The 23,221-nt window shown below is 35.1% G+C and overlaps 1 protein-coding gene across 5 annotated transcripts; it reads left to right on the top strand.

Moving 5' to 3' along the window:
* Nucleotides 1–1,523: 1,523 nt before the first annotated feature.
* Nucleotides 1,524–20,000, top strand: LOC131162468 (thioredoxin-like fold domain-containing protein MRL7L, chloroplastic). Of its 5 annotated transcripts, none has more exons than XM_058118976.1 (7): nucleotides 1,524–1,668; nucleotides 14,811–15,008; nucleotides 15,120–15,628; nucleotides 16,135–16,216; nucleotides 16,289–16,400; nucleotides 16,482–16,629; nucleotides 19,641–20,000. In XM_058118976.1, the coding sequence occupies exons 2-6, from the start codon at nucleotides 14,817–14,819 to the stop codon at nucleotides 16,613–16,615; spliced, it is 1,029 nt and encodes a 342-aa protein (XP_057974959.1). In that variant the 5' UTR covers nucleotides 1,524–1,668; nucleotides 14,811–14,816; the 3' UTR covers nucleotides 16,616–16,629; nucleotides 19,641–20,000. The 5 variants fall into 5 exon arrangements, with proteins under 5 accessions (XP_057974959.1, XP_057974957.1, XP_057974958.1 ...); XM_058118974.1 differs by having other exon boundaries at nucleotides 19,626–20,000; XM_058118975.1 differs by having other exon boundaries at nucleotides 1,540–1,668; nucleotides 19,584–20,000.
* The last annotated feature ends 3,221 nt before the right edge of the window (nucleotides 20,001–23,221 follow it).

Genomic DNA, 23,221 nt, shown 5'->3' with positions numbered 1-23,221 from the left:
AAAGACTTGCCTATTTGATGTGCACAACTTATGAGGTAACAAAGGAGAGAGCACGACTCACCAGTAATGACCCATCTAATAAGCACTACTCACGAAGCCCTCAAGACCTGCCCATTAGATGAGCACAACTCATGAAGCAACAAATGAGTGAGCACGACTCACCAATAATGGCCCATCTGATGAGCACCGCTCATGAAACCCTAAAGACTTGCTCATTTGATGAGCATAATTCATAAGGCAACAAAGGAGTGAGCATGGCTCACCAGTAATGACCTATCTGATGAGAGTCACTTATGAGGCCCTAAAGACCTACCCATTTGATGACACAGCTCATGAGGCAATAAAGTAGTGAGTATGGATTGCCGAAAATGGCCTATCTGAGGCACCGAAGACATCGTCTCGAATTGAGTTGAATAGTTAAGGCATTGGCTTGAATTAAGCCGAGTAATGAAGGCGTTGGCTTGAATTAAGCCAAATAGTGAAGACGTCAACTCTAATTGAGCTGATTAGTGAAGACATCAACTCAAATTGAGCTTGATAATGGAGAGACCAGGTTGGATTGAGCCAAATAATGTAGACCTTGGCTTGGAGGAAGAAGTCGGCTTAGTTTGAGCCAAATAGTGGAGACATCGACTCGGGTTGAGCAAAATAGTGAAGGCATCGGCTCGGATTAAGCCAAACAGTGTATGCACTAGCTCGGATTGAGGGAACACTGATGCACCTAGCTTGGATTGAGCCATATGCCGAAGCAACCATTTGAGTCGAATAATGAAGGCATTGGCTCGGATTGAGCCAAACAATGAAGCACCTCGACTCGGACTAAGTCGAGCACTGAGGCAACTAACTCAGATTGAGCCGAACACTAAAGTAGTCAGATCGGATTGAGCTGAACAAGAAAGCAATGGGCTGAGATAGAGCCAACTAGTACGGTGACCAGCTTCACAAAATACATCCAAATTGAGCTGGTCGCCTAGTTACTAGCCCAAATTATGATGAAAGCTTGTATAGCGGACCTTGAAACACTTTCCAATAAAAGAAACTTGTTTCAAAAATTCTAGAGTAAGGGGGGGGGGGGTGAGGCAACTGATATACCTAAAATTAATAGGCATACTCATAGGGTCAAACAGTTATAAGATTACGATTTGATGCCACACATAACTGCCCTTAGTCTATCTACAACCCTCAGTATGGTTACAAGAGGCACTGTTGATATCCTGCGTAATCATCCTTAAGTTACTTATAACCTCTTTAAGCATAATGACACACTCATAAATGTCAGGAGGAGATAAACATCTCATTCTCACCCACTCTTTACTTACTGCTGCAATATGAACCTTTCATTCCCTAACTTAAGCATTGAACTGATCTTCTGGAGTACACATTGGGTCCTTCAAGTTATTATTATTTAATTTCTTTCAAGTGGTTACAGTTGGAAAAGATAGTTTAACAAAAAAACATACGGCCGCAACAACTATGAAAATCATATTATTTAAATTTTCTGTAACTAGTTGCTTTAAAAAAGTGTTGCATTTGTTGCAACGGCGTCGTTTTACATCCAAAAAAGTTATCCGCATTTATGTTCTCTTTCCACCTGCTCTCAGGTGACTCCCTACTTCCCCGCCAATCCCGTGAATTTGCCGGCGACACGTCTTCCAGTCACCATCTCCGGTTAGTTTCTCCTTCTCCTTCTTTCTTCTTTCTTCTTCTTCAAACAAAAAATATGGAACATTTTAGCACAACCCTGTCTCTTTATCTTTTCCGGGTCTGGCTGTGAGTGTGCGTTTGAAAATTTTGGCTTTCTTTTTCTTTTTGTTCTCTCTAATTCGTGCTTTGAATTCGAATTATTTGCATTTTAATTTTTAACTAATTAATGGACAAAATCTGAAACGAATTCTGACAAGGGATGAGTTTGCTCCCTTCTTTCCCCATCGGATATTCCTTGTTTGGAACTTTTGGGTAGTCTAAGATTGGGTAATGCTTGATTTTGGTTTGTGTTCTTCCCGTTTCTATTGTTTCTTGCATTGTGGTTGTAGTAAAGTGGCTTTTGGGATATATTTTCTTGGTACTAGCTGAGAATTTGGTGTCATTTAAACTTTAGGAATTTAGAATAATAATTTATTTGAAGGATATGGGAAGAGGGTAATGACTGGATCGGCGAGTGAAGTTTATTTGGTTTTATCGCATTTGTTACATTTTGTTTTCTGTTCATTGTTTTGTAGCTTGCCTTGTTCTCCTGTTGTATGGTTTTTTTCTCTTTCATCCTAATATATATAACTAGGGGTGCCAACGAGCTGAACCGAGCCGGGCTTTGCAATGCGCGAGCTTGCTTATTAAAATTTTAATTGAGCTCAACCTCGATCCGAGATCAAACCAAGCTTCAGTAGACTTGCTCAAGCTTATTCATATATGCAAATGAACGAGCAGACGTCTAGAAGATGCTCATAAATGGTTTGGTTCTTTTGGAACCTCCCACTTTGAGAGGCGAAAGGCTCTTAGGATTTTGTTAAGTAAAAGGTGAAAACATTGCCTTGGAATATTTTGCCCTTACCAGGCTAGTCAATTGGCCTTAGTCATTTGCCCGTTCACTAAAAGTTCGAGTTAAACAAGCTCACACCCAAATAATCCTTGCTTTCAAGTCCACTACAGTTTATCATGAGCCTAACTCAACCTCATTAAATGAGCTCATAAGTTGACATAATCTAATGCTATTGAACGAGCCCAACCAAGCATGCAACCAAACCGTTCACAAGCCGAAATTAGCTGAGCACATTCATGTTTAGATTCGACTCGTTTGTTGAATGAGCCTCAAAATTGGGCTTGGGAATCACTTATTTATATAATATTGAGCCTGATTGCCTTAGCAAGCTTTTACTAGCCGAGCTCTTGAAGAGCTTGGTGTGTTTGCAGCCCTATATATAAGCAAATCTTTTTTTTTCCTTTTTCTTTTTAACAAAAATGATAAAAATAATTGCCCATTTGTCCCTTTTGTATTTAGATACCAAAGCATTGACTATGTTGTTCTATATGTTTTTAGATTTGTTCATCTATTTTTTGTCTTTTAATTTACTCGAGTATTTTTTTTAGTGGTACAATGGGGTTTCCTCATGGATTGAGAAGCTGTGGTCTTGATTATCATGTTGATATCTTTTTTTTTGTTTTGTTATTTTTTTGGATTTTGATGTTGAAAATTGATAATGACTAATGCAATGTATGTTAGACTAGAGCTTTGGATAATAAAGTCATTATGTTATAGTCAATATACTTGAAAGTTAAGGTGTAGTCCCAAGAGGGGAGGGTGAATTGGGTTATTAAAATTTTCTTTATAATTCTTTTATGAATTCACAACCAGACAATGATGCTTAGGTATTTAACCATTTCACAATCCACACACAATCTCAACACAAGCAAACAATAACCAAATAATCCAACCAATCACAACAAACAAACTGCAGCACTTTGTTGATTCCAAATACTCAAAGATGAGTTTGGTTATAGCCCTGCGTGAATGAAGTTTGTTTGCTTTCTTTCAACTAAGATTTCCGCAAACGATTAATCAACGTACTCCCTTTAAGGTTTCCGCAAAGGATTAATCAATGTACTTTCTTAAGTTTAAAGTCTTCTTAATCTCGGTTTTAGCTTCCTGCACTTTAAATACAGACCACACAATTTATATATGAAGAAAATAAAGAGAAAGGGTAGAGAGTGAGACCGAGATTTTTATGAGGTTCGGCTTATATCCAGCCTATGTCCTCGCCTTAGGCTAATACCACTTAAGGATTCCATTATACCGTTCCTTTTCGGACGGAACAAACCTTTTACAAATCCTCCTTTAGGGTGGAGCCCCCTCTCCAAGCAATACCCCACGCTTGGTCCAACGATCCAATCAACCTTGAACCGTCAAAAACTACAAGAACAAGAACAAGAACTTGTGTACAAAAGATCCTCTCAGATAGAGCTGAGTAGTACAATTTAAATCACTACTATACTTCAAAATAAATATCAATATGCAATGAAATTGAAGCTCAAAGTAAATTTATCACCGGGTTGTTCTTTCTATGATTGAAAGATTCAGAATTTATGCTCAATTTCGATGAATAAATCTCAGCGATACTCAGTGGAGAATGTCAGCAAGATGTGAATAAGAGAGCCTTTGAGAGTTGAGAGCAATTGAGAGTGTTTGATTGCTGAAAGTATTTCTTGGTGGTTAAATCTTTTGCCTTGGGGGCTATATATAGAGTTTAAAAAGTGTATTCCTTGTTCCCCAAGTTTACTTGGAGTATTTCCCAAGTTTACACGAAATTTGGAGCCCAAGAAACTAATTTTAGAAACTTTCCTGCAAATTTTTTAAATTATACGATTGTCAGTCGCTTGTCAAAAGGGGATCAGGCGCCTGTCGAGTTAAAATCAGTTTATTTGAAAGTCAGTCCACTGTCAGTCGCCTAAGAAAATACAATCAGGCGCCTCAGATTGCACAGTTAGGCACCTATTGGGACCAGTTCAGGCACTTGGCAGCATTCTGTTTGCCTATCTTAAGAAGCATATAAAGGTCAGTCGCCTGAGGTATTTTGGTCAGGCGCTTGAGCATTTCAAATTTTTGTTCTTTTTTTTTTTAAGACTTTTATTTCTAAAACTCTTTTTGTTCTTTGGGCCTTTTAATTTGTAACTTTGAATTATTTTTCAACGTCTTAAGAATGGGTCTCTAGGTCTTTGATTATTCCTAAAGAGCTTCAATGCATTCATATTGACTTTAAATTTGAAGTACTTACATAAGATTTCCTTAAGACTCTAAAACTTTCAACTCTTGAAGACTTTATGTATATCCTTGCTTTGAGTCCATCTTGTCTCGAGCTTCAACATTCTTTATACTTTCATAGAATTTGACAAACTTTTATTTGTTGAGCTTTCTTTAGATCACTTATTTTGGATGTAAGCTTTCAATGCGTTCTTGTAATCATTTGATGTAGGCTTTTTAACTTACTCTTGAGATTACTTGATCTTGAGCTTCTAAGATTTGTTTCCTGAAACATCACAACTTGAACCAAAGCATGTTAAATTCCCTTGATTTGTTATCATCAAAATAAGAGTCGTAAGCCTTGTTGGGCCAACAATCTCCCCCTTTTTGATGATGACAAATAAGGAGTAAAAGAGAGCGAACCTTAATTAGGCTCCCCCTTACAATAATCATACTTGTAACAATAATCATGAAAAGTTTCAGTATGTAAGGTTAGATTTCAAGTAAGTTTATTTTTCAAGATCCAGGAATCAGTCAAAAAAAAAAAAAAGAAAAAAAAAAAATAGTACACTCAAGCTCATTATATGTTCAAACAATATAGCATGTTATCAAGCTAGCATGACTTTACAATTTAATCTTCTTTTGCTCATAATGTTTCTCCCCCTTTTGACATCAATCAAAAAGAGAAATAGAAGAAAGCAACAATAACTGTAGGCATTGAATAGCACACACAAAAGAAGATATTGATATTCATCCTGAGTGATACAAAGTGTAAACAAAAATTTGGAGAGATGAACCAAAACACAGAAGCGTTGCTAGAGTAGTGTGAGGGAAGTAAGGATCGATGGAATTTTGGAGGAGAGAGGATGATATGGGAAGGAGAAGGAGTTTTGGAGTGAGATGGAACAGAGTCAGGTGGATGAGTAGATACAAAATGAGGAGTTTTCGTGTTTAAGTAAGTGAACCACCGCGAGTCAGGCGCCTCGCATTCGAGGAGTCAGGCGCCCGATGACTTTATATTCATCAAGCAGAAACATGTCAGGTGCCGGACCCCAATATGGTCAGTCGCTTGTCCCTCAAACTTCTTTTGCACTTAAACTATTTCTCTAGTATGAAGTAGTCCTAACTCACGTCAAATAGATATAAACCGATCCTCTGAAAGTGGTTTTGTAAAGATATCCTCCAATTGATCATTTGTATGCACGAATTCAAGAATTATATCCACTTTTTGTATGTGATCTCTCAAGAAATGACGTCTAATATCAATATGTTTTGTTCTTGAATGAGATATTGGATTTTTGGAGATATTTATAGCACTCGTATTATCACACATAATTGGTCTAGCAGAATATTCTAAGTTAAAGTCCTTTAATTGTTGTTTCATATACAAAGTTTGCGCACAACAACTCCTGGCTGCTACATACTTAACTTCAGCTATGGATAAGACTATGGAGAGATACTAGGGATCGTCCTAAAAAATGACAAGTGTCAGTGTCACTAGTACTCTTTCTATCTATCTTACACCCAGCGTAATCGGCATCCGAATAGCTAATTATTTTGAATCCGGTGTCCTTAGGATACCAAAGTCCTAAATCCATAGTACCTATCAAGTACCTTAGAATTCTTTTAATAGCTATTTGATGTGATTCTTTGGGTGCTGATTGGAATCGTGCACACATACACACACTAAACATTATGTCGGGCCTACTAGCTATTAGGTATAACAAATTTCCTAGCATACCTCTATAATATTTCATATCTACTGATTTTCCTTTTTCATCTTTATCAAGGCTTGTTGAGGTGCCCATGGGAGTTCCTATGGGTTTACTTCCTTCAATGTCAAACTTTTTAAGCATATCTTTTATATATTAGGATTGACTTATAAAAGTTCCATTCTTTACTTGTTTGATTTGTAATCTTAGGAAGTAGTTCAATTCTCCCATCATACTCATCTCAAACTCATTTTGCATACACTTTGCGAATTCTTTACATAGTTCATCATTTGTTGCACCAAATAATATCATCAACATAAATTTGTATAATTAGCATGTCTTTATTTTTGGTTTTAATGAAGAAGGTACTATCCACTTGTCCTCTTGAGAAGCCATTTTCTAGTGAGAATTTGCTTAATCTCTCATACCAAGCTCTAGGAGCTTGTTTTAATTTATATAATGCTTTTGTTAATCTAAAAACATGATTAGGTTGCTTTATATCCTCAAAACCAGGTGGTTGTTCTACATAGACTTCTTCATTTATAAAACCATTTAGAAAAGTGTTTTTTACATCCATTTGATACAATTTGAATTCCTTATGAGATGCATAAGTTAAAAGCATTCTTATTGCTTCCATTCTAGCTAGGGGAGCAAATGTCTCATTGTAGTCTATTCCTTCTTCTTGGTTGTATCCTTGAGCTACAAGGCTTGCTTTATTTCTTACAACTATGCCATTTTCATCCTTTTTATTCCTAAATACCCATTTAGTTCCAATTATTGAGTGGTCATCGGGTCTAGGAACTAATTTCCATACTTTGTTTCTTTCAAATTGGTTCAATTCTTCTTGCATAGCAATTATCCAAGAATCATCACTTAAAGCTTCATCTATGTTTTTAGGTTCTTCTTTTGATAAAAATGCATAGTGACTACATAAGTTCTTCAATGATGATCTAGTAGTTACTCCTCTAGAAGGTTCTCCTATGATTTGATCTTGAGGGTGATTTCTTACATATTTCCATTCCCTTGGTAATTGAAGATTTTCTATAGGATCATCTTTTGGAATTTCTTCATTGTTCTCTTCTTTTTCTTCTTTGATTTCTAGATCTTCTTGTTTTTGTGAAATATCATCACTTGAACCAAAGCATATTAAATTCCCTTGATTTTTTATCATCAAAATAAGAGTCGTAAGCCTTGGTAGGCCAACAATACTATTAATTAAGCAATAGAAAAATAATTTATTACATGGTTATGGTTTCATAACACTCATATAATTGTGATTGAGTAATAAAGCTCTATGTCTTGGTTCTGTTTTTGACAATTAAGAATGTAATGTAGTTTACTCTTATATTGGGTGATTGCTTGCATGCTAGGTTAGTGTAGATTGTGTAGCAAGAAACCAAGATGTATGCAGTATGAAACTCATTGAAGTTTCATTACTTGCCGTAGATGGCACTGTTATTTATTAAATGGCGTCTTGTTAGTGAAAACTAGAGGCCAAGGATTGTATTCTTTATTTGACGCTAATAGGAACGGTGGCACATGTTTAGCACTTTTTATTTGTGTTGATGGTTATCATAGTCATTTAGCATTGTTAGTGTGTTTGTCAGGTTAACAAGTGAGGGTTAGTAAGGGTATTATGGTCATTGATGAGTACTTTGACTTATATTATAAATAGAAGGAGAGACCTATCATTGTGATTAGGTCTTCAATTTATTCAATTTTTCAACATGGTATTGGAGCGTGATTCTTAGACCTAAACCCTAATTGTCATAGCTACCATCAAAATGAAAGCCTAACAAGTCAGAAAAGTAACCATACCATCTATGCCATTTGGTATCTCTTCCACTAGTTCCTGGGTTATCGATTGCTTCTATTGACCATATGACAGGTGCCACCAACTTTTCTTATATTCTCCACTATTCTAAAAATCTACCTCAAGTTTCCCTTGCTAATGTGTCCACTCCTGTTGCTAAGGGAATAGGAATAGTAAATCCTACTCCCTACATCTCTTTTTTTTTTCGTTCTCTACATTCCTAAATCCCCCTTTAATCTCATGTTTGTCAGTAAAATTACAATGTCACTAAATTTCTTTATAATATTCTTTCTCGATTTTGTGTTTATTTAGGATCTGAAGACAAGGAAGATGTTTTGCGCAGGACGTGAGGCTGGTGGACTTTACTACTTTGAGTTGCTCTCTTCTCCTATTGCTTGTAGTGTTGTTGCCACACCATATCAAATTCATTGTCAACTTGGTCATCCATCATTGGATAAGTTAAAATAGCTAGTTCCTACTTTGAGTTCCTTGTCTAACCTCAATTGTGAATCTTGTCAATTAGGAAAGCATCATTGTGTTCCCTCTGCTTCCCGAGTGAATAAAAGAGCCGTTAGCCCTTTTATGTTAGTCCATTGCGATATTTGGGGCCCTAGTCGTGTCACGTCAAAGTTAGGGTTTTGATACTTTGTTACTTTTTTTGATGGCTACTCTAGAATGACTTGGTTGTATGTAATGAAAGATCGTTCTGTGTTGTTTAGTATCTTTTGTGCCTTCTTTTCTCAAATAAGGACTTAGTTTGATATGCCACTTTGGATACTTCGTAGTGATAATGCTAAAGAGTACTTTAGTAATCAATTCACTACCTATGTGACAAACTTTGGCATGATCCATTAGTCATCTTGTGCCCACTCCACAAGAAAATGGAATTGCGGAGCCGACAAACAGACATATTCTTGAATTCACTCGAACCCTTTCATATCAAATTAGTGTCCCCAAAGTTTTCTAGACTAATGCTATGCTCCCTGCTTGCTCCATCATCAATAAATGCCATCCTCTCTCCTTGGTGGTAAAATCCCATATTCAATTATCTTCCTTAAGGCTCCTTTGTTCTCCCTTCCTCGTATATTTGGTTGTGTCCTTTGTTCATAAGTTTAATCTAGGAAGTGATAAATTGAATCCTAGTGCTATCAAATGTATTTTTCTTGATTATTCTTATATTCAAAACGAATATCAATGTTATAGCCCCACTTTAACTTGAATTTTTTTTCTTTGTTGATGTCACCTTTTTTGAGTCTACACCTTGTTATTCTGATTCCTTGAGTCCTGTTGACCTTGATGAGTTCCTTCCTTTTCTAGCCTTTTCGATACTAAATTATTTCCTTTGTCTAGTCTTCTGACATCTTCATCCAATTTGAGTCCTTCTCATCGCTTGGATCATCCCAATCTGCAAATGTACACATGGCGACACAAAGGAAGAGAGCCTCCTCTAGCTCTACGCCTCTAGTTCCCTCGTCGGAGGATCCTCTTCCCCAAGTGGTTGGTCCTTTTATTGTTGTTTGAAAAGGTAAACACACTTGTACCCAACATTCAATCTCTAATTTTGGTTCTTACGATTTGTTGTCACCTTTATACGATTGTTTTTTTAGTACCTTATCTTCTATTGCTTTTCCCAAGTCTATTTATGAAGGCATATCCCATTTTGTGTGGAGGAATGCAATTCTAGAAAAATGCATGCTCTAGATGATAATAATAATTGAATTGGTACGTCTTCCTCCTGATAAGACTATGGTTGGTTTTCATTGGGTGTAAATTGTGAAGGTCAATCCAGATGGTTCCTTGGCTCGATTAAAGGCTCGCCTTGTTGCTAAGGGATATACTCTCTGGTCTATGGCTTGGACTATTCACACATTCTCCCTTGTAGCCAAACTTGCCTCAATATGTTTATTCATCTCCTTAGTCACCACCTATTACTAGCCTCAATATCAATTAGATGAGAAGAAAGCTTTCCTACATGGTGATTTCAGGAGGAGGTCTATATGGAGCGACTGCCTGGGTTTGTTGCTTAGGGGAATCAGGCTTAGTGTGTCTGCTCAAGAAGTCACTATATGGTTTAAAACAATCTTCGAGTGCATGGTTTGGTGGCTTCAGTGCTTTAGTACTTGAGTTTGACAAAGGTGTGTAGTAGATCATTTTGTATTTTTTCGCCATACTCCATCTAGAAGGGTTCTGCTTATTATGTATGTGGATGATATTGTGATTATTGGTGATGATGATCAATGTATTCAAAGCCTAAAACATTTCTTGCAAATTAAGTTTTGGATAGAGGATTTGGGATCATTGAAGTACTTCTTTGGTATAGAAGTTTCGAGATCTCGTACTGGAACCGTCTTGTCACAAACTCATTGATACACCTATGGACCCTCACAATAAGCTAGTGCTAGATATGGGTGATTTGTTGCCCAACCCAGGATGATATCAGAGACTTGTTTGGCAGCTGAATGATCTCACGATCACTTGGCTGGATATACTTTCACAACAAGTGTTGCGAGTTGGTTTCTTGATTCTCCAAGAACAAGTCACTAGAATCTAGTAATTTGCATCTTAAGGTATCTCAAAGGTGCACCTAGGAGAGGTCTCTTATATATTAGGATGAAGGTCACACTCATATTCTGGGATATACAAATGCAGATTGGGCTAGGTCACCTTCCCACAGAAGATCCCCAATCGAGTATTGTATCTTCGTTGGTGGAAATTTGGTTTCTTGGCGGAGTAAGAAACAAATTGTGATGACCAAGTCAAGTGCTGGGTCAGAGTATAGGACCATGACTCTCACCACATGTGAATTGTTTGGCTGAAGAACATGTTGGAAGAACTGGGTTTTTCCACATTCTCAGTCTATGGAGCTAATGTGTGATGATCAAGCTGCCATTCGTATTGCCTTTAACTCGGTCTTCCAAAAGCGGACAAAACACATTGAAGTTGATTGCCACTTTGTTCGGGAGAAACGTGTCCAGAAGCTCATTACCAATACTAATGTGAAGTCCGATTTCAACTTGCTGATTTATTTACTAAAGCCTCAGGGGTACTCGTTAAATTCATTTATAACAAGGTAGGAGCATATGATATATATGCTCTAACTTGAGGGGGAGTGTTGATGGTTATCTTAGTCATTTAGCATTGTTAGTGTATGAGCATTACTTTAACAAGTGACTGTTAGTAAGGGTATTATGGTCATTAGTATGTACTTTGACATATATTATAAGTAGAGGGAGAGACCTATCATCGTCATTAGGTCAATTATTTTACCCAATTATTCGACAATTTATTTTTAAAAATCTAAAATGAATTGAGAATTTCTTCTGTTGCTATTGGAAAAATAAGTTTTGCACTTGTGATTGCTAATCCTCAACTACATAGTACATACTGAAATAAATTGCCTTGAAACTTATTGTTGGAAAGGTACACAATATGTTTGTACATCTTTAAGGATAACTGCATTCCTTTTGGGGTATGTTATTATTGGTAGATCATTGGACTCCTTTTAAATGATTTCAAAGCATGACCCATGGGTTTTTTTTTGGGGAGAAAAAGGACATTATTTTTTAATGTTTCTAAAATGTGATTATATAGTGTGTATGCGCTTGCGCACACCTAGATGCTAAATTAAACCCAGGTTGTTGCAAGGGCAGATAAAGCTTTTTTGGAAATGATCAACCACAAGAGAGGCCTTGATGTTGTTATTCCTCCATTTACTAGACTTTTATGCTCTTTCAAATGTATGGTTTTTTTTTTTTTTTTTCATAATATTTTTCTTGAAAAACACATCCGTAATTATGGAAGCAAACATGTGGGTAGTGCATGCACTTGCTTCTCAAACTAGCACTTGTACATGTGTTTTGAAAGTTGGGGGGAAAAGAATTGGTGGTTTTCTTCACAATTTCCTTGACTTGCTCTCTCTAGAGTTTACTTATGGTTTTATCTAATGAGAAAAAGAAGAAATGGCACCAAGCTTCTCTTCATTTATCTTCATTGTTAAAACACTCGAGCACCGTCTGGTATCATTGTAAAAAAATTATTGAACTGAAAAGCAAAATGAAAGCTGAAAACCACAACAGAAACTAAAGGCTGAAAGCTAGCAATGCGCTTAATATTTTCAAAACTAAGACGAATTAAAAACCTAATTGAACTCATGTTTGTTTTCGTCCTTAAATCAAATAACTATTAAAAATATGTCTAAAATAATAAAAATGCAATATAAATAAGAAAATCTTATAATAAAAATAAAAAATTATTTTATCATTATATTTTAAATTCACTTTTTAGCGCATCACGAACAATCCCATTGTACATGACAATTCTATTTTTTGGAATTACTTCTATTGCTTTTTCAAATTTTTAGAAAATTTACAGATTTTTATTTTTTTACTATATTCGAAATTCACATGTTCATTTTATTTTAATTTTAATTAAACATTTGTATAGAATAATTGATTTATGCACAAAATGGAATTCTGGATATTGAAGTACTCAATCCACAACAATAGAAAACTACATAAAATCCAATTTTCAGTTTTTACAAAAAAAACTGATGACTAAAACATAAAACAGTGACATAAACAAACATGTTATCATAGCCTGTTTCTTCACTGTGCAGCATTAAAAACAGAAAACAGGAGAACATAAAGGATACCAAACAGACCCCCAAATTTTCACTCATTTGTTTACTATGTTTTGCTTCAAAATATAATACAACAAGTTCTGATGTTTGTTTAAAGATTTTATGTATCGAATATTTGCATTTTCCATATTATATACTCTCTATAAGATCATGCACTTTTAAATATCTATCCCCGGGTCAATTTGAACTTTGAACTTTGAAGTATTCAATACTGGAAAATCTTGTTCCTTTTAGAGTTGAAGCCTTAATTTCAATATTCTTTTCTTGAAGCCTCCTCCATGCAATATGTAGATTTGTGTCATGTCTATTGGATCTGTGGTTGTTTTGAAGGAAACAGTAGTAAGCCCTTGTTTGGTACTATTAATAAATAAATACATATATCATTTAGCACATATAATAAGTACTTATGGTAAACTAGTAGTGTTTGGTTCCTTATAGGAAAGTACATAGTAGTTGGGTGATTTGTATGGCCACTTATATCAAGGTTGAACGATATATACTTATATTATACCATAACAATATTATACTATTGTCATTCAATAATATCTCTTACCATTTTATATTTATAAAATAATATAATAATGTAGTTTGCCATGTAATAAATATTATGACATACTATTACAATATTGATAAAAAAAATTATTATTATATTGGAAATAGAGAATAGTGTTATTATGTTATAATAATATGATATTATACTAAAGTATAATAATGTAATTGATCACATAATCATATAATATGTTGTATTATAATAATAATAATGTAATTGATTACATAATTATATAATATGTTGTATTATAAAACTATCCTATGATATCATAGTATTATATCACAAAAGTAACAATATCATGATATTATAATGTTAAAATGAGTATCCCTATGTGTTATTATATTAGAACATTATAATAATACGTTATTGTAATTACTCATATGAGTATATATTATTATCTTCTAAATTATAGTATTATTGTAATTACAGCTTATTAATATTATATATATGTATATTATAGAATAGTACATCATTATTATTATTATTTAATTCTTGTGATAAGATTATTAGTCAAATCATCATTTATTTTTTCACATTACTGAAAACTACTTATAAATTTCATCGCTTATAGCTTAAGATACATTCTAAAAGTGTGCTTCAAGTTGTGTACTTTTTATTTTTAGTTAAATACTTAATTATGTATCAATAAGTGGTACCAGATAAAGAAATACATTTTACTTGGTTGCCCATGCAGAATGCTATTGGATTTTTTTCAAGACATGTTAGTGCATTAGCCCTTTGCTTGGTTATATCACTCTTGCTTTACCACTTTAACTCTTTTAATGCGTCTTGAAAGAACTTCTGGGGGGAACTTTTACATAAGCTCTAAGAAATTGTAGGTGAATCTTGAGAAACTGTTTGACATTTCCATTTGAGTGCATGAAAATTTTATCAATGTATTTTCACAGCATTCTTTTTCAAAATTAGCTTGAAGGCTAACCCAAAAGTGAAAACTGTCAAGGAAATTTTTTTTTTTTTTCCTTTAAAAAGGGTATAGAAAAAAGAAAAAGAACTAAAGTGTAAAGAACTGATGCTACTTATTACTAAGTGACAGATATTTAGTTGCAGCAGTTATATTCCACCGAAATTCAGTTAATGGTGGGCCTGAATTCTCTTTAATGTGACTATAGAGGATTGTGTTTTCTCACCACATACGTATACATGTCTGTGCACACGTAGTTTTCCTTTTTTTTTTTTGAATTAAGCTGTAGCTAAGAAATGAATTGGATGTTCATGTTTTGGATCTTTCACTAGACATTTGTACTATACTTTTCATCTGTATTCTGTTTTTGGAATGTTGTATCTTCTTTTTCTGCTTGCTCTTTCAATGATCTGTACCTAACTTGCTATGGAAATGATTTCAGGTAGGAATGGTGCTACAAGTTATTTCAACATTCAAATGTTTTTTCTTGCCAATGAATGTGAACAGTATTAAAAGAATTTCTTCATTCTCCAGTGTTATTTCTTTATCTGACAAAAAGCAGAAAAATCCCAAGGTCTCTTCCTTGAGGACAGAATGTTTTGGTTTATTATTACAGAACTCTGTAACCTCCCCATTGCTGGTTTGTTCGTTGTGCTCTCTCTCTCTCTCTCTCTCTCCTTAGCTTAAACATTTTGCGATCTCTTGTTTTATGATTTTTCCTTATAAGAAGCTTTTTATGTTTGAAAAACAGGGTGATGATTTCAGAAGAACTGGATTAAGGGCTTCTAGAGCCACAGATGACTCTAATTCTGTTGATGTAAATAAAGAAGAAGAAGAATCTGGCAGGAGTGATGAGGATGGTTCCTTATTTATGGATGAGGAAGAGAGGCTTGAATGGAGAAGAAAGATTAGAGAAGTAATTGCTATGAACCCTGATATTCAGGAGGAAACTGACCCTGCTGAGATGATTAGGAAGACAGAAAAACTTAAGGCGGACTACCCCCTTGTTATGGAGGAGGAAGATCCTGACTGGCCTGAAGAAGATGGATGGGGTTTTAAATTGGGTCAATTCTTTGACAAGATTACAATCAAGAATAACAGGAAGGCTGACGATGAGAATTATGATAGCGACAAGGAATTGGTATGGATGGATGATAACTATATCCGTCCAATCAAAGACATCACTACTGCAGAATGGGAAGAGGCTGTATTCAAAGACATCAGTCCTTTAGTAGTTCTTGTACATAATCGTTATAGGAGGTTACTACATTTTTCCTTCATGCACTGTTAGACAAATAAGTTGTAGTTTTTTTATTAAAAACATAAATCCTGGCTTATAATGTAATATTTTGGAACTTATCTTAGCATTAATTGTGAGTGAGACATCTGATGTATAAAATTTTAGGGCAAAAGACATTGACCTCCCCCGAGGTTTGGCAAAAAGACACTAACCTCCATTGAGATTTAAAAAATCACAATGACCTTCCCTGAGGTTTAAGAATTCCCCAGAGCTCTCCTAAGGCTTGTCAAATGAACCTCCCCTTATATTTTGCAAAAAACAGGACTTTTGAGGGATGTAAGTATCCCAAAAGTTAAATGTTAGGGGAGGTCTGTGTCTTTTGCCAAACCTTTGAGGAGATCAGTGTCTTTTGCACAAAATTTTATTTTTTCAGGAGTGAAATTCGGAGCTACTCTTTGATAAATGCATTTGTATTGCATTTACTACGAAAGAAGTGGTAAAATTTCCTTTTTCCTTGATTTATCAGACCAAAGGAAAATGAAAAAATTCGAGATGAATTGGAGCAAGCTGTGCACATTATATGGAATTGCAGCCTACCTTCACCAAGAGTAAGTAAATCCATTTACTTGTTTTCAATGTCCTCCATCTCTCTGTAAAGACTTATGCTTCTATCATTGCAGTGTGTTGCAATTGACGCTGTTGTTGAGCATGATTTGGTCTCTGCTCTGCAAGTGTCCACCTTCCCAGAGATGATCTTCATTAAATCTGGGAAGATCTTATATCGTGAGAAAGGTAATTTCAATTTCAGGGATATTTCTTTCTGATTTCCTGGTCTTAATCATAATTGGAACTTTTGGTTTCCTTGTGGTTCAGTTATTCGAACGGCAGATGAGTTGTCAAGAATAATGGCATTCTTTTATTTTGGAGCAGCCAAGCCTCCATGTTTGAATAACATTGAGAATGTCCAAGAAGTAGTCCCATGTGTTACAATCAACAATGCACAGTGAAAGAGATACAACAGGTCAGTTGCTATAAAAATTGCAATTGTTAAAAGTATAGTGATTTGAGCAACATCATTTTCCCATCCATGAGTTCCCTTGAAATGCATTCCTGTGAGTTGTAAGGGATATGTGTAGCTTTGTCTAATGAATATTGGATTGTTGCATGGACCTTGGTGCATGACTTGATATTTGCTTTCAATCCAAAGATTGAATGTTAGGGAAAACTGCTGTTTTGGTTCCCGCATTGGCCACACATTGTTACGTCTACTGGTGAGGAGTTCTAACATGTGGCTGCTCTCAAATTCATTCGTTAGTTTTCCCTTAATGTTTCTGTCGATTAACTAGACATTCCTGGAGTCTGGGACTTGCTGAGGCAATATGATAATTGGTAGGAGTGAGTCTTTACTTTGTTATTTATTCCCTAATACAAGTAGATATATTGTGATGGCAGCATATATCGGATCGAAGAAGCAGAGAGGTTGATCTTAAATTTTTCATTATAAGTGACTGGGCAGGAGGTCTTATGTGGCAGATGCTATTCACAAAACATGGTTGTATGTAGCATGATATTCATCCAATCATTTGGGTGGTTGTTCTAGGTGGGGTTTTGTTTCTCTCTCTCTCTCTCGCTGGTGTTTGTAGGGGGGGGGGGGGGAAACAGTATTGGTATATGACTTTGTTAGAAACTCTCATGATTTTGAATTGAAGTGTCAGGCAGTCAACAGTTTCTTGTGGGCAAGGTGGTTAGAGAGATTCGAGGATCGTCTGGTTTGGGGAGAAGTAGTGCTGTTATTTCTGCAGTAAAAGCAAGCCCCCCCCCCCCCCCCCCCCCCCCCCCCCCCCCCCCCCCCCCCCCTTTTTTTTTCTCTGTAACTGTAGGCTGAAGTGGGTGGAAGGGGGTTTTCTGGTAGAAGCTTGTGGCTTCATATAGTTCCTTCCTATGGGTGGTAGCTATTTTCCAAAAGTTGATGGTTGAGAATTAGCACAAAGATTTATAATGACTTAATGAAAAGCTTGTTTAGAAGTTGGTGAACTGTCTGTTTTTTTCACTGCTATGTAGGTTCTAACACTTGGCATTTGTTCTTTTTCCGTTTGGGAATATGTGGCTTGGAGAAGTGAAGGGAAAGGATAGGGAAATTTCAAATTAGTAGCTGATGATGTTCTTTGAACATTTGGGAGGAGAAAACCAGAAGATGTGGAGACTGATATAGCAAAGTTCAAATATGAGCAGGCATGAAAAAAATAGATATGGAGGTCAAATATAGATGTGGAGATCTTTGGTTAATGAATTTCCCATAACGAAAAATTATAATCAATAACAATATCCCAATACATTCATAGGTATATGACCACAAAATTAAATAAATACAACAACACATTCCTTGCACCATCGAATCTGAGAGCAATTCCTAGCTAAAGGGCTTTAGATTGTGTACTTTAGTTGTGACTTGGTGGGAAACTTCTTGTGTTTATATAGAATTCTAGGTGAAACCTTACACATATGGACCACCTACTCACAAGACCCATGCTAACATAATCCCCATGGTTCATAAGACCCAAGACAAAAATATGTTGATCATTCGCTATCACGACATTTAATTTTAACACTTGGAAAGGTCCAACTAGATAAAATTATTTTCAAAACAGTACAATAATTTGCGCAATAGCAATAATGATTTCCAAAATCAATTGCTCGCACATGAACATGAAACATAAATTAATTCCAAGAGTTCCATAGATTCCGTTATTGAAGTTCGAAGAGTTCCATGATGTCCGAGGAGAGTCTACTACACTATTTCCTTCTGTGGATGTGTGTCTTGATGGGCAACCACACTAAATTAGAGTGAGGGTAGGACCTCTCCTCGTTGCTTAAATACTAGCATAAGGGAACCCTAATCATCATGGGCTCCTTGTGCAAATAAAACACGCAGATACTAAAATCCCATGGACCGTTACTTTAGGCTCATAGGCCATAACCATAATATGGTGATCACTTACCATAAGGCCCATTAGACCATGCTCCCAAAATTTCTAATGTTCATTTAGTTCGGGTTTTATAAAATAGGCTATGTAAGTCCACAAACAAAATTCTAATGATCTCCCACTTGGACTACATAGCTAAGGTCTTATAAAGAAAACTGTTATTGGTTACTTGGTCATTGAGCATTTTTAGTATGTGTTAAACTTATGCAAGTGTGAGTTAGTAAGGGTATTGTGGTCATTGGAATTGCACTTGATACATATTACAAGTAGATGGAAAGACCTATCATTGAGGTTAGGTCTTTCATTTAACCAATTATTCGACATGGTACCCGAGCATGATCCAACCTAATCCCTACCACCAAACCCAACTTAACTGTTGCTGGAAAAAACCCTCCCATTGCTGCCCTTCTTAGAACCACTACAACCCTTCAATATTTCACAAAACCAACCACATAGACAAGGGCAGAAAATAGATTTAATGTTATTTAACAGAAAATATGATTTCAAATTAGGTTTTATGCTAGAAAAATATTATTCATATTTGTGTGGCATGAGTATAATTTTCATGAAAATGTATTATATCAGAATATTATGATTTTCCTAGAATAATCATGTTTTTCTTAGTTTTTAGGAAAGCCATGAAAAAAGTACAAGAACTATGATTTTATGAATATTATGATGACCAGTACAAGAATTTCATGTCAGTACGTTATGATATGCCGACGCAGATGTCGTGATTTTCCTGTTATGATATGTCGGCGTAGATGCTGTGATTCACGTTGGCTCAGATGCTGTTATTATGAATGATATGCAAGATTTCATGAAATATTAACATGTCAAATAATATTATGATTATGAAATAGTTATGTATCAGTATATGAAACGTACTATATATTATCAGAATTCGGATGGTTTAGTTTAGTTTTCACGATGCACGGTATCGTAGCTACAAGTTCAAGTTCATGATAGTGTTACCACACATCTTATGTAGAGTGTGAGAGATGGTAGTCAATGTGACTTCATGGTAGTACAGGTGCTCCCCTGGCAGTCCGGATTAGGTGGAGCAGGCCCATCGTACTTACAGACTCATGTTTAATCTAGCGTGGTCAGCCAGCCATTGTTAGGTCCTGCATTCAGGCCGCACAACCTAGTCATATGAGGGTAATACATGACATCAATTAACTACCCATCTTGGGTATTATTCATGTATTGTACAATTATATAAGATGACTTTTATGTATAGTAATTTTGTACGTTATATAATGTTATGAGGTATCATATTTTATGCAGATACGATATCAACAGTTTTTACCAGATTCGATTTATGTACTAATATTATGTATAACTCGAAAATACTCATGTTGCCATACATTGGTGTTAGTTTATTTTTCTTACTGAGAGGTATCTCACCCTAACTATATAGACATTTCAAGGAATCCAGCTAGATAGGCGGACCGAGCTCCGCGTTAGTAGAGACAGTTTATACTACCCCGGTGGGAGGGTGAGTTTGTGAGGTAGGGTCAGATTGTTTTTTTTTTGGATTATGATCCTAAATTTATCTTTTTGGTCTTTTGGGTTATATATGATAGATTAGTAGAATTCTGGTATTGTAACTGTTGGAAGATATGTATGTAATTTATGTTTTCCGTTGCTTAGTTATCAAAGATGTATGACAGGTATATTCCTGGTACCCACAGGTCCAGTTTGATCATGTTTTATCAGCTTAGCAGGATATCATGATGATTATGTTAAGAATGACATTTATGTATGTGGAAAAAATTTTATTATGGTAAAATAGGCAGGTCGTTACAGGTTATAATTTAATTTATGGATATATATATTGGGAGAGTAGTGGTGGCTTCTTAATTTTGGTCTTTGATTAATATGTCCTATTAATCTTGGCTATATCGACTGAAAATAATATATCATCGACATAAATTATAAAAACTATAAACTTACTTTCACTCGCATTTAAATGTATACAACAATTAGTAGCTTTTTCTTTAAATGCAAAGGAAGTGATAATTTGATCAAACTTGAAGGAAGTGACAATTTCATCAAACTTAAATATCAATATCTTAAACCCTATTTAAATTCATAATGCACTTGTAGTTTGAATGCAAAATGCTATTTATTGGTTCCTCTACCCATTATGTTACTCTATGTACAAATCTTCAACCGATTCATAAATAAGAAAATCTTCTTCACATCCATTTGGAAAAGTTTCAAATTAAAATGAGCTAGTAATCATAATCTATAAGGAGTTTAGAAAACTCATTTGCAAATGATAGTTTTAATTGCATCCTTTGGGCAATTATAAAATCCAAACTTTCGTTGTGATCCATGCATGTAAACTCATTACACATAGGCATCCATCGATTGAGAGGCTTGAAGACTATTCATAGGGAAAGGTAGTTGAATGAAAGCCAACTCATACGTCATGTCATGCTCTTGCAAATTAAATATAATATAAAACATCCAAGATGGCAAGTCTATGAGTTTTTTGGAGTTTCTCATTAGAGGATCACGAAGGACTAGTTATTTTCTCAAAACAATTCATTTTGTAGACTAAAATTTAATGTCCCCTACGAAACGTCGCTTTAGTTAAAGTTTGAGATTATCATTAAAGTTTGATGCTTTCTATTTGAAAGTATCAAATTCAAATCTTGGAATGAGTGGAAGGGATCTCAAGTTTAAATTTTGTATTATTGTGTGCCCTTACAAAGTAAGAAATATATTTACTAAAATAAAAAAATTGTTTTCTATTAGTATGAAAAATTTTTATGAGAAAAGAAAGAAAAGACCAGCAACTGTAATAAGTCCATGGGACAAAAGGCCAATAATAGTGTATTTGGTTTGATTATTGGGTTGGGTTGTAGTACGGACCCTTAGTCCATTTTTATATAGCAAAGCAATAGGATTAGATTCGCCAAGAATGAGGGACTTAGCCCTTTTATGTGGAATAGAGTTAGCTACCCCCAACTCGACCGTTCCCCAACTAAACTAAAAAGAGCGAGAATGTCGTGCACCCCCCCATCCAAACATGTAGTAATGGTCAATCAATTCAAGATTTGCACTTAATTCACTTTCACCAAGACATGCTCAACTTGGGAATGAAGCTCTGAGCCATAGGTAAGCTTGGGATATCATGTGCATGTAAGGTAGGAGGTGGGCATGTTGTTACCTTCTTGTCTTTTATTTTCTAGGGGATGGGATATTGTTTTTTATTGAGGGTATTATGGTCTTTTAAGGGATTAGCTTGTAGCTATCTTGCCTTTTATAGATAGCAAATTAGATATGGTATGATACCTTTTACAGCTAGTCCAGTCCAATCTACCTAAATGCAACCTAGTTTTGTAAACCTGGGTCACCAAAGCAAAAACATCCCAAGGCTTTTCCAAAAATTAGAGTAAATGATAGTGTGATAAATGACTCTTGACTTGAGGGAAATTAAAAATTAATTAATGAGGTATGAACTGTAAACAACAACAACAACAATTATGTTTTTTTTAGGTACTTTAGAAACAAAATAATAAAACCAAATTACGTATGAAATAAGACACCAAATTCATTTGTAACAAGTATAGAATTCAAATTTCTAAAAGGAATCACCAAATTAATTATCATAGGATTTTTGTTGCCAAATTCAAGTTTTGTCAAATAGTTTAATTGCACGTTGGTTAATTGCCTTCCCTGAGCCCTGAGGCAATGCCTCAAATTCAAATTTCAATCCTAAAGTTTGAGATCTCTAATGTCTATTACAAAAATTCCATAGAGGATGAGATTAGGGAATGCAAAGTTCGGGCATCTAATGGTATCCTAGTATATTAGGTTTAGTAAGAAAAACTTATAATGAAACATAATTTCGATATTTAGCATGCATCAATTATAAAATATCACATTTTTTTTTTTTTGCTTGATAACCCGGGAATTCTAACCACCATCACGCCATATTGGATACTATGGTGTGACAATAAATCCATATGGGTGAAAGCTGTCCGCCCATAGACGCACTCCTAATAATTCACCGGCGTAATGCCTTAAGGAAGAATTTAACCTGTGACATTAGGGTCTCCAAAGTCACAAATTCGGTCTTACCACTTGAGCTAGTCATATCATATTAGCACTTGAAGTTATACAAATAAAGGAGATAGACATTTGGATATCTATCTTAATGATGTGGGATCCATATCATTTCAATAAAAGACTAAACATTAATGTAATATTAATTTTATAATTGGTGACTTTCAAGTATTATATGCATGTAGGAACCATTTCTTTTTGAGTATTTCTTAGGATATAGACTAGATAAGACTGCATTATTCCAGGGACTATTAGAGTTTGTGTTAACCATTAATTATTATCCTTATTTTGTGTATACACTTGACTTATCTTGGTCATTGTCTTTATCTTTAGCAAGTCCTAATTGTTTGAATGGAATTAGAATTTTGATTGGGTTAAGACGGCTAGGAAATTAATATAAAGAATCAAGACCCAGCTGTAAAGAATCTTCTTTGACATAAAATACATGATTAATGGTATTTCTTCAACGTTATTTCCAATGTATCTCATTCAATGACTAAATTTTATATCCATACCAAATTTTCAACTCTGATTTTGAAAAATATT

Source organism: Malania oleifera, chromosome 8 (assembly GCF_029873635.1).
Source record: "Malania oleifera isolate guangnan ecotype guangnan chromosome 8, ASM2987363v1, whole genome shotgun sequence".
Taxonomy (NCBI): Eukaryota; Viridiplantae; Streptophyta; class Magnoliopsida; order Santalales; family Ximeniaceae; genus Malania; species Malania oleifera.
The sequence above is the reverse complement of the archived record's forward strand: the minus strand, read 5'-3'. Positions and strand labels throughout refer to the sequence as shown.

Bases quoted from the DNA above. Each gene is read 5' to 3' on its own strand.
- LOC131162468 (XM_058118976.1), top strand. From the start codon at position 14,817: ATGGTGCTACAAGTTATTTCAACATTCAAATGTTTTTTCTTGCCAATG. The intron at 15,009-15,119 runs GTTTGTTCGTTG...TTTGAAAAACAG, and splicing joins CTGTAACCTCCCCATTGCTG to GGTGATGATTTCAGAAGAAC. The intron at 16,401-16,481 runs GTAATTTCAATT...CTTGTGGTTCAG, and splicing joins GATCTTATATCGTGAGAAAG to TTATTCGAACGGCAGATGAG.